General features: G+C 48.8%; 1 protein-coding gene across 1 annotated transcript in view; it reads right to left on the bottom strand.

The window, feature by feature from the left end:
- Positions 1-4,726: 4,726 nt before the first annotated feature.
- LOC147119460 (uncharacterized) overlaps positions 4,727-12,315 on the bottom strand; it is a 29,134-nt gene continuing 21,545 nt past the window's right edge. The window contains exon 2 of the mRNA XM_085985026.1: positions 4,727-7,266. Within this exon, the coding sequence (XP_085841152.1) occupies positions 5,641-6,903 (1,263 nt within the window). The 5' untranslated portion in view covers positions 6,904-7,266 and the 3' untranslated portion in view covers positions 4,727-5,640. The remainder of the gene's footprint in view (positions 7,267-12,315) is intronic.

Here is a 12,315-nt window from a genome sequence, read left to right as displayed (position 1 = left end):
CGGTACAAGATATCGTACTTGTAGGTGGAGAGTTCAATTCTCCACCTCAAGATCTTGTCGTTCTTGATTTTGCCCCTCTGCTTATTATTGAACATAAAAGCAACTGAACGCTGGTCAGTGAGAAGGGTAAATTGTTTTCCGGCCAGGTAATGCCTCCAGTGTCGCACCGCTTCCACAATAGCCTGGGCCTCCTTTTCGACAGAGGAGTGTCGAATCTCGGGGCCCTGGAGGGTCCTTGAGAAAAAGGCCACGGGTCTCCCCGCCTGGTTAAGGGTTGCAGCTAGGGCAAAGTCGGATGCATCGCTCTCCACTTGGAAAGGGATGGACTCATCCACTGCGTGCATTGTGGCCTTCGCAATATCACTCTTAATAAGAGTGAAGGCTGCACACACCTCAGATGTCAGGGGGAAGGAGGTGGACTTGATGAGGGGTCTGGCTTTGTCCGCATAGTTGGGCACCCACTGAGCATAGTAAGAGAAAAACCCCAGGCATCTCTTCAGTGCTTTTTGGCAGTGGGGGAGGGGGAGCTCCATAAGGGGGCGCATTCTCTCGGGGTCGGGGCCGATGACTCCATTCTCCACTACGCAGCCGAGAATGGCAAGGCGCATGGTGCGAAACATACATTTCTCCTTATTGTATGTTAAATTCAACCGCTGGGCCGTACGGAGGAATTTCTCTAGATTAACGTCATGGTCCTGCTGGTCGTGGCCGCAGATGGTGACGTTATCCAGATAGGGGAAGGTGGCCTGCAGCGCGTTCTGGTCAACCATCCGGTCCATCTCCCTTTGGAAGACCGAAACCCCGTTGGTGACGCCAAAGGGAACCCTAAGGAAGTGGTAGAGGCAGCCGTTTGCCTCGAAGGCAGTATACTGGCGGTCCTCAGGGCAGATAGGGAGTTGGTGGTATGCTGACTTAAGGTCAATGGTGGAGAATACCCTGTATTGCGCAATCTGATTGACCATATCAGATATGCGGGGAAGGGGGTACGCGTCCAGCTCAGTGTACCGGTTTATGGTTTGGCTGTAGTCAATGACCAGGCGGTTTTTATTGCCGGTCTTAACGACTACAACCTGGGCTCGCCAGGGGCTGGTGCTCCCTTCGATAATGCCCTCCTTCAGGAGCCGCTCCACCTCAGAGCTAATAAAAGCTCTGTCCCCGGCGCTGTACCGCCTGCTCTTGGTAGCGATGGGTTTACAGTCGCGGGTGAGGTTAGCGAACAAGGGAGGGGGGGAGACTTTGAGTGTGGAAAGACTGCAAATGGTGCGCGGCGGCGATTTAAAAGCTGTTAGTTGCAGACTGTGAGTGGGGGGAGGGGTCCACCCTATGCCAATGTGACACTTTTAAGGTGGCACTGAAAATCCAACCCTAGCAGAACGGCAGTGCAAAGACGGGGCAGGACAAGAAGTTTAAAATTTTTATATTCCGTGCCCCTAACCGAAAGGGTCACCACACAGTAGCTGCCGACGTCCGTTGAATGGGACTTGGACGCCATAGAAATCCGATGGCGCGTTGGCAGGACCGTGAGGGAGTGGCTACGCACCATGTCGGGGTGAATAAAACTCTCCGTGCTCCCGCTGTCAAACAGGCAAGTAGTGGCGCGGCCGTTTACCGTAATGTCCATCATGGACCTGGACAGATGATGAGAGCTTGATCCAGCGTAACGGAGGCCAGTGTATGGCTGAGTGAGCCGATGTGGTCGTCAGACGAGACGGTGGTCGAGTCCGGAGACAAAATGGCAGTTGAGTGCGGCGGGCAAAATGGCGGCGGCCATGATTCCGATCCCCACGCGGCCGGAGGTGCACAAAATGGCGGATAAGATGGCTGCCCCCACAGTTCACACGCGGCGCTGCTGGCGTTCACGGGTTTCCCTCTGCAGGCGTTGGCGTAATGGCCTTTCTTCCCGCAGCCAGAGCAGGTAGGAGTCTTCGCCAGGCAGCGCGCTCTAGGGCGTTTTAACTGGCCACAGAAATAGCATTTTTGGGCCTGGTTACGGGACATCGCTGCAGTAGTTGGTACCGGGGGCGGCGGTCCCAGTTGATTTCGGGACATCGCTGCAGTAGTTGGTACCGGGGGCGGCGGTCCCATGTCCCAAGGTCGCGATGACCATGGCGCGGCACCGTTACGTGAGTATGCTTCGAGGTTTCGGTGGGCCGCATCTAATGAGAGTGCGAGGGCTACGGCCGTCTTCAGGTCGAGCTCCTTGCTTTCGAGCAGTCTCTGCCAGGAGTAGTCGGACTGGAGGCCCTTAACGAAGGCATCACAGATAAGTCCCTCCGCGTGCGCCGCAGCCGATACTGCCTTACAGTCGCAGTCCCTGCAGAGTGTCTGTAACGCCCGTAAAAATGCCTCTACCGATTCCCCCGGTTGCTGCCTGCGGGATCCCTGGAGGTGTCTGGCGTAAATCGTATTCACTGGGCGCATGTATTGCCCTTTTAGCAGGTCGAGAGCCGCCGTGTACGTAGTAGCGTCCCGGATGAGTGTATATACTTGAGGGCTCACCTGGGCGGTCAGAACTTTTAATTTGTTCTCCTCCGATATCACGGCGGAGGCTTCTAGGAAGGATTCAAAACAGCTCAGCCAGTGTTCAAAATTGGTAGCTGAACCCGCCGCTTGAGGGTCGAGGTCCAGGCATGCTGGTCTAAGGGCTCGCAGCAACGTCTGCTGTTGCTGCTGCTCAGGTCCCAACATTTTAATTTAGTTAATAAAATTGATACGCTTATCAATTAATCCATAAAAAGTGATGAATTAGGATGGTAATGAAAAGGTTTTTATTAACTAAAGAACAGAGCATGCCTCTCGTGGATGACTGGTTCCAGGAAGGAAGTGGGTTGCCGAGCAGCCACCTTTATACCAGGTCATGTAGGCGGAGCCATGGGTGGAGCCAGCTGAGGCATGCATTGGTACACAGTGAGTAGCAAGAGGTAACAATGTGTAATAACGATAACAGTAGTGAACAGTGAACAATGAAAACGGTAACAGTGGTTTACCACCCCTCACCCCATCTCCTTTTTCACCCCTACTCACAAATACCCCTCACACCATCTCCTTTTTCACCCCTACTCTCCAACTCCCCTCACCCTACTCCTCTTTACCCCAACTCTCCAACCCCCCCACCCCAACTCTGCAACCGCCCTCACTCCTGCTCTCCAACCCCCCTCACTCCTGCTCTCCAACCCCCCTCACTCCTGCTCTCCAACCCCCCTCACCCCTACTCTCCAGCCCAGCTCACCCCTACTCTCCAACCCCCCTCCCCAACTCCTCTTTCACCCCTGCTCTCCAACCCTGACACCCCAACTCCTTTCACCCCTACTATCCAACCCCCCTCATCCCAACTCCTCTTTCACCCCTACTGTCCAACCCCTCACCCCAACTGCTCTTTCACCCCTACTTGTCACACCCCATCACCCCAACTCCTCTTTCACCCCTGCTCACCAACCCCTCACCCCAACTCCTCTTCCACCCCTGCTCTCCAAACCCCCTCACCCCAACTCCTCTTTCACCCCAACTCCTTTCACCCCATCTCCTCTTTACCCCTACTCTCCAAACACCCCACACCAACTCCTCTTTCAACCCGACACTCCAACGCCCCTCCCCTACTCTCCAACCCCCCTCACCGCTACTCTCCAACCACCCTCACCCCTACTCTCCAACCCCCTTACCCCTACTCTCCAACCCCCTCACCCCTACTCTCCAACCCCCCTCCCCTAATCTCCAACCCCTCACCCTACTCTCCAACCCCCCTCACCTACTCTCCAAACCCCTCACCCCTACTCTCCAACCCCCCTGACCCCTACTCTCCAACCCCCCTCACCCCAACCCCTACTCTCCAACCCCCCCTCACCCCTACTCTCCAACCCCTCACCCCTACTCTCCAACCCCCCTCACCCCAACCCCTACTCTCCAACCCCCCCTCACCCCAACCCCTACTCTCCAACCCCCCCTCACCCCAACCCCCCCTCACCCCTACTCTCCAACCCCCCCTCACCCCTACTCTCCAACCCCCCTCACCCCAACCCCCTCTTTCACCCCTACTATCCAACCCCCTCACTCCAACTCCTCTTTCGCCCCTACTCTCCAACCCTGTCACCAAAACTCCTCTTTCACCCCTACACCCCAACCCCCTCACCCCCAACTCCTTTCACCCCTACCCTCCAACCCTTCACCCCAAATCCTTTCACCCCAACTCCCTCACCCCATCTCCTTCCACCCCTACTCTCCAACCCCCCTCTCCCCAACTCCTCTTTCACCCCTACTCCCCAACCCCTCATCCCAACTCCTTTCACCCCTACTCACTAACCCCCCTCACCCCAACTCCTTTCACCCCTACTCTCCAACCTCTTTCACCCCTACTCTCCAACCCCTCACCCCAACTCCTTTCACCCCTACTTTCCAACTCCCTCACCCCAACTCCACCACCCCCTCACCCCAACTCTTCTTTCAACCCTACTTTGCAGCTCCCTCACCCCAACTCCACTTTCAACCCTACTGTCCAGTCCCTCTCTTGTCTTCCATGGAACGTACACTGACATTTGATGTCAGTCAGGATTTGAAAGATATTTACAAATGATTCTAGAGGCTCTGAGTTGGGATCTTTCTTTATTCTGTCCACTCGAGGAGTGTGATAACAGACTTTCTCCTGTGAATATATAGCTGGAGTATTGAGCAGTGATGTGTTTACTTGTTCATCTTGTTGAGTCTAAAAATTGAGTCTTGTGGTTTCAGACACCAGATAATCAAGCTCATAACAACAGATTGTCTTTTACTGACTTTATTAACAACACTGCAAATATACAGACAAAGTATAGTTACCCGATCTGGAGAATAGGGATAATACAGTGGATTCAGAGCTCTCTTCTCCCCAGATCTGTTCTAACAAGCTGCAACTACAGTGGTGATATTTATATTATTTATATTTAACTTGTTTACTACATTATTGATCTGGCCCTGCCCAAACCATAACCACAAGGATATCTGTGCATTGGTCTGACTGTGACCACAAGGCTGTGTCACTATCACGCACACACACCGTTTCCTTCTTTCACATCTCGATACACAGACCATCTCTTTACACATCCCCTTCCATCCTCAATCAACGTCATTGAAAAATAGATTATCTAGTCAATATCACATTGCTGTTTGTGGGAGCTTGCTGTGCAGAAATTTCCTACATTAGAACAGTGACTACACTTCAAAAGTACTTCCTTGTCTGTAAAGTGTTTTGGGACATCCTGAGGTTGTGAAAGGTGCGATAGAAATACAGCCTTTTTCCATGGATAACAGCAATAGTTACACTGGGATAAATCTCCAGTCATTCTCTATTACAGGCTCTCTGGAAGGTGTGGGGAGCTGGGACTTGAGAGTAACTGAAGGTATTAGAACTGAGATAATCTGGAGTTAGAAAGGAGAAAAGGCCAAAAAATGTAACAGTCTGTAACAGGACATCAATTAGTCTCCTCTTATCTTGGAGGAAACAAATACTCGACACACTGTGTATTTGACATTTATCCAGAATATTAAACTCCAGCCCAGTGACAGGAGTTAGTCTCATAAGCAGAAACAAACCCCACCTGTCAGAATTAACATGGATCAGTCCTGGATGTGATTAACAGCAGCAATAACAACAGAATCCAACCCCCGCAGTCACTTGTGAACTCGCTGGTGTGTCAGCAGGTTGGACGACTGGGTGAATCCCTTCCCACACACAGAGCAGGTGAATGGCCTCTCCCCAGTGTGAACTCGCTGGTGTGTCAGCAGGTGGAATGACTGAATGAATCCCTTCCCACACACAGAGCAGGTGTGTGGCCTCTCCCCAGTGTGAACTCGCTGGTGTCTCAGCAGGGTGGATGAATCAATGAATCCCTTCCCACACACAGAGCAGGTGTGTGGCCTCTCCCCAGTGTGAACTCGCTGATGTGTCAGCAGGTGGGATGAGTTAGTGAATCCCTTCCCACACACTGAGCAGGTGAACGGTCTCTCCCCAGTGTGAACTCGCTGGTGTCTCAGCAGGGTGGATGACTGAGGGAATCCCTTCCCACACACTGAGCAAGTGAACGGCCTCTCCCCAGTGTGAACTCGCTGGTGTGTCAGCAGGTGGGATGAATCAATGAATCCCTTCCCACACACTGAGCAGGTGAACGGCCTCTCCCCAGTGTGAACTCGCTGGTGTGTCAGCAGATGTTTTTTGCTTTTAAATCTCTTCTCACAGTCAGAACATTTAAAAGGTCTCTTATCTGTGTGAACAAGTTGGTGTATAGTGAGGTTGGTTAATCGAGCAAATACCTTCCCACATGTGGAGCAGGTGAACGGACCCTCCCCAGTGTGAACTCGCTGGTGTGTCAGCAGGTGGAATGACTGAGGGAATCCCTTCCCATACACTGAGGAGGTGAACGGCCTCTCCCCAGTGTGAGTTTGTTGGTGTTTCAGCAGATATCTTGTGCTTTTAAAGCTCTTCTCACACTCAGAACATTTGAAAGGTCTCTTTTCAGTGTGAACAAGTTGGTGTATAGTGAGGTTGGCTAATCGACTGAATCCCTTCCCACATGTGGAGCAGGTGAAAGTCCCCTCCCCAGTGTGAACTCGCCGGTGTCTCAGCAGGGTGAATGAATCAATGAATCCCTTCCCACACACTGAGCAGGTGAACGCCCTCTCCCCAGTGTGAGTTTGTTGGTGTTTCAGCAGATATCTTGTGCTTTTAAAGCTCTTCTCACACTCAGAACATTTGAAAGGTCTCTTTTCAGTGTGAACAAGTTGGTGTATAGTGAGGTTGGCTAAGCGAGCAAATACCTTCCCACACGTGGAGCAGGTGAACGGCCTCTCCCCAGTGTGACTGCGTCGATGAGTTTCCAGCTCGGACGGGCACCTGAATCCCTCCCCACAGTCTCCACATTTCCACGGTTTCTCCATGGTGCGGGTGTCCTTGTGTCTCTCCAGGTTGGACGATCAGTTGAAGCCTCGTCCACACAAACACTCGTACGGTTTCTCTCCGCTGTGAATGGTGCAATGTTTTTTCAGGCTGTGTAACTGGTTGAAGCTCTTTCCGCAGTCAGTGCACTGGAACACTCTCACTCGGGTGTGTGTGTCTCGGTGCTTTTCCAGTCACAATGATGTTTGAAATCCTTTCCCACAGACAGAACAGACAAACATTTCTCCTTCCACATTCAAAGGCCAATGATATTCAGGTCCTGAAGAATCGAGTGACTCTCTCAGATCTTGATGTGATGTTTGGTTTGAGTTTCCTGTCTGTAAATCCTCCCCTTCTAATACCCTCTAAAAGGAGTTTACAAAAGTCATCAGTGTAAGTACAGGATAGAAATTCAGAAGACAATTCTAGATTCCTTGCAACATTCTTTCCTCTCGTTCCCCAAACATGTGGTCCAATCAAACTGATGCTTATTTTAGCTTCTTCCAAAGTCATAACAAAAGCAAAGGGAACCTTCCCAACTAAACCAGAATGTTGTTCCCAGTGTCTGAGAGACACTCTGTACCCTGAGGGGCCCGCCGGTCGGGGAAGGTATCAAGTGAACCGGTGGACACCGCCTGCTCCCTCTCCAGGGCCACCCGGGCAGGGACAAGACCATGGAAGAGAGGCAAGCAGCCAGAGTGACCCCCCCATGGGCCCCGCCCATCCTGGACCTACAAATTGCTGTTTTCGCCAGGCCCAAGAGTAGGTCCAGGAGAAGATCCGCCAACTTACCCACCCCACTCCAAACCGGGCGGCCATAGATTAGCAGCGTGGGGCTAAACTGTAACCAAGAGTTGAGGAGCAGCCCCTTCAGGTAACTATACAGGGGCTGCAACCTCTCACACTGAATATATACACGGCCCATGGACTCCTCTAGGCCGCAAACATCACATGCGGCCTGGGAGTGGGTGAAGGTGCCAGGGTTAAGGACATCTCCTCTGGGCTGGAAAGAAACTTGCAGTGGGAGGGGGTGGATCCAGTTGTCGTGGTCCATGTTGGTACAAACGACGTAGATAGGACTAGGAAGCCGGTTCTGTTAAAGGAGTATGAGCAGCTAGGGGTCAAATTAAAAAACAGAACCTCAAGGGCAATAAACTCTGGATTATTACCTGAGCCACGAGCGAATTTGGCTAGGACAAATAAAATTAGAGAGTTAAATGCGTGGCTCAAAGACTGGTGTGGGAGAAGTGGGTTTTGCTTCCTGGGACACTGGCACCAGTACTGGGGCAGGAGGGAGCTGTTCCGTTGGGACGAGCTTCACTTGGCCAGTGCTGGGACTAGAGTCCTGGCGGATCATATAACTAGGGCTGTAGAGAGGGCTTTAAACTAACTAGTGGGGGGGAGGTTCCTAGAGAGCAAATAATAAAAATGACAACAGAGAAGGTCATAGACTTAGGTAGCAGTGGGGAAATTAAAAACCAGAGCGTGTCAGGAAGGGGCAGAAGGTATGGAGTAAAAGGTAAAGTAATAAAAAGGGCAAAAGCAGGAACTAAGTGTCACAAAACATATTTGAAAGTTCTCTATCTGAATGCACGTAGCATTCGTAACAAAATAGACGAGTTAATGGCACAAATAACTACATATGGGTATGATCTTGTGGCCATTACAGAAACATGGCTGCAGGGTGACAATGCCTGGGAATTAAACATACCAGGTTATTTAACGATCAGGACGGACAGGCAGGAAGGAAGGGGAGGTGGGGTGGCTATGTTAATAAAGGAAGGAATCACTGTAATACAGAGAAATGATATTGGGTCAAAAGATCAGGATAATGAAACAGTTTGGGTGGAGATAAGGAATAATAAGGGGAAAAAAACACTAGTGGGCGTAGTCTATAGGCCTCCAAACAGTTGCAACTCTGTTGGACGGAGTATCAATCAGGAAATAGTTGAGGCTTGTAATAAGGGAACATCTATAATTATGGGGGATTTTAACTATCATATTAATTGGACAAATCAAATTGGGCAGGGCTGCCTTGAGGATGAGTTCATTGAGTGTATTAGGGATGGGTTTCTTGAGCAGTATGTAACTGAACCGACCAGGGGGCAAGCAACGTCAGATCTGGTCCTGTGTAACAAGACAGGATTAATTTAAAATGTCCTAGTAAAGGATCCCATTGGAATGAGTGACCATAACATGGTTGAATTCCATATTCAATTAGAGGGTGAGAAGGTTGGATCTCAAACAAGCGTGCTAAGCTTGAATAAAGGAGACTATGAAGGTATGAGAGCGGAATTGAGTAGAGTGGATTGGGAAAATAGATTAAAGGGTAAGACGATACATGATCAGTGGTGTACATTTAAGTAGTTATTTTACAACTTCCAAAAAAGATATATTCCACTGAGAAGAAAAGGGTGTAAATGAAAAGACAGCCATCTGTGGCTAAGTAAAGAAATTAAGGATAGTATTCGACTAAAAACAAGGGCATATAAGGTAGCCAAATCTAGTGGGAGGATAGAGGATTGGGAAAACTTTAAAAGACAGCAAAAAATAACAAAAAGATTGATTAAGAAAGGGAAGATAGATTATGAAAGTAAATTAGCAAAAAATATTTTGTATCAGTCTTTACAGTAGAAGACACTAAGAATATCCCAACACTGGACAAACAGGGGGCTATAGAGGGGGAGGAGCTAGACACGATCAAAATCACTAAGGAAGTGGTACTCGGTAAAATTATGGGACTCAAGGCGGATAAATCACCTGGACCTGATGGCTTACATCCTAGGGTCTTGAGGGAAGTGGCGGTAGGGATTGTGGATGCATTGGTAATAATTTTCCAAAACTCCCTGGACTCAGCAAAGGTCCCAGCAGACTGGAAAACTGCTAATGTAACACCCTTATTTAAAAAGGGCAGTAGACAGAAGGCTGGAAACTATAGACCGGTTAGCCTAACATCTGTGGTAGGTAAAATATTGGAGTCCATTATTAAGGAGACAGTAACAGGACATTTGGATAATCATAATTTAATAGGACAAAGTCAGCATGGTTTTATGAAGCGGAAGTCATGTTTGACAAATTTGCTGGAGTTCTTTGAGGAAGTAACATATAGGGTGGATAAAGGGGAACCAGTGGACGTAGTGTATTTAGACTTCCAAAAGGCATTTGACAAGGTGCCACACAAAAGATTATTGCTTAAGATAAAAAATCACGGGATTGGGGGTAATATTCTGGCATGGATAGAGGATTGGCTATCTAACAGAAGGCAGAGAGTTGGGATAAATGGTTCATTCTCAGACTGGCAATCAGTAACTAGTGGTATTCCGCAGGGGTCAGTGCTGGGTCCCCAACTCTTTACAATCTATATTAACGATTTGGAGGAGGGGACCGAGTGTAACATATCAAAGTTTGCAGATGATACTAAGATGGGAGGGAAAGTAGTGAGTGAGGACATAAAAAACCTGCAAGGAGACATAGACAGGCTAAGTAAGTGGGCCGAGATTTGGCAGATGGAATACAATACTGGAAAGTGTGAGGTTATGCACTTTGGCAGGAAAAATCGTAGAGCAAGTTATTATCTTAATGGCAAGAAACTGGAAAGTACTGAAGTACAAAGGGATCTGGGGGTCCTGGTGCACGAAACTCAAAAGGTTAGTATGCAGGTGCAGCAAGTGATTAAGAAGGCCAATGGAATGATGGCTTTCATTGCTAGGGGGATAGAATATAAAAATAGGGAGGTATTGCTTCAGTTGTACAAAGTATTGGTGAGACCGCACCTGGAATACTGCATACAGTTTTGGTGTCCATACTTAAAAAAAGACATACTTGCTCTCGAGTCAGTACAAAGAAGGTTCACTCGGTTAATCCCGGGGATGAGGGGATGGACATATGAGGAGAGGTTGAGTAGATTGGGACTCTACTCATTGGAGTTCAGAAGAATGAGAGGCGATCTTATTGAAACATATAAGATTGTGAAGGGGTTGAATTGGGTGGATGCGGGGAGGATGTTCCCGATGATGGGTGAAACTAGAACTAGGGGGCATAGTCTTAGAATAAGGGGCTGCTCTTTCAAAACTGAGATGAGGAGGAACTACTTCACTCAGAGGGTGGTAGGTCCATGGAATATGCTGCCCCAAAAAGCTGTAGAAGCTACATCATTACATAAATTTAAAACAGAAATAGACAGTTTCCTAGAAGTAAAGGGAATTAAGGGTTACGGGGAGCAGGCAGGAATTTGGACATGAGTCTAGGTTCGGATCGGACATGGCCCTGTGGGTAGCAGAGCGGGCCCAGGGGCCGTGTAGCCTGATCCTGCTCCTATTTCGTGTGTCTAATTCTGTTAGATTCAGGAGATGGTTCTGTGATAGTAGATTGGCGGTTAGGGTGAGATCAACCATGATCTTATTAAATGGCGGCGCAGGCTCGAGGGGCCGGTTGGCCTACTCCTGCTCCTATTTCTTATGTTCTAAAAACCAGTTGCCCAGGATGCTCCATCTCCCGGGCACTGGGACCCAATTGGGAACAGAGACTACATATATCTTCATATAGATTGGGCTAACCAAATTAGTAACAATACTGTGGAGGAGAAATTCCTAGAGTGTATACGGGATGGTTTCCTGGACCAATATGTCGAGGAACCAACCAGAGATCAGGCCATCTTAGACTGGGTATTATGTAATGAGAAAGGATTAATTAGCAATCTTGTTGTGCGAGGTCCCTTGGGGAGGAGTGATCATAATATGATAGAATTCTTCATTAAGATGGAGAGTGAAATAGTTGACTCAGAGACTAGGGTCCTGAATTTAAATAAAGGAAACTACGATGGTATGAGGTGCAAGTTGGCCAGGATGGATTGGGGAACATTACTTAAAGGATAGACGGTGGAAAGGCAATGGCAAACATTTAAAGATCGCATGGATGAACTACAGAATTTGTTCATCCCTGTTTGGCAAAAAAACAAAAAAGGTGACTCAACCGTGGCTAACAAGGGAAATTAGGAATAGCATAAGATCCAAGGAGAGGGCATATAAATTGGCCAGAAAAAGCAGCAAACCTGAGGATTGGGAGCAGTTTAGGATTCAGCAAAGGAGGACAAAGGGATTAATTAAGAGGGGGGAAATAGAGTAGGAGAGTAAGCTTGTAGGGAACATAAAAACTGACTAAAAGCTTCTATAGATATGTGAAGAGAAAAAGATTGGTGAAGTAAAGCGTAGGTCCCTTGCAGTCAGAATCAGGGGAATTTATAATGGGGAACAAAGAAATGGCAGACCAATTAAATACATACTTTGGTTCTGTCTTCACAAAGGGGGACACAAATAACCTCCCAGAGATGTCGGGGAACATAGGGTTTAATGAGAGGGAGGAATTGAATGAAATCAGTATTTGTAGGGAAATGGTGTTCGGGAAATTGACGGGAT

Source organism: Somniosus microcephalus, chromosome 4 (genome assembly GCF_052327205.1).
Source record: "Somniosus microcephalus isolate GS21.2 chromosome 4, FLI_Smic_1.0, whole genome shotgun sequence".
Classification (NCBI taxonomy): Eukaryota; Metazoa; Chordata; class Chondrichthyes; order Squaliformes; family Somniosidae; genus Somniosus; species Somniosus microcephalus.
Note: the sequence above shows the minus strand (reverse complement) of the source record. Positions and strands in the feature narration are given on the sequence as shown.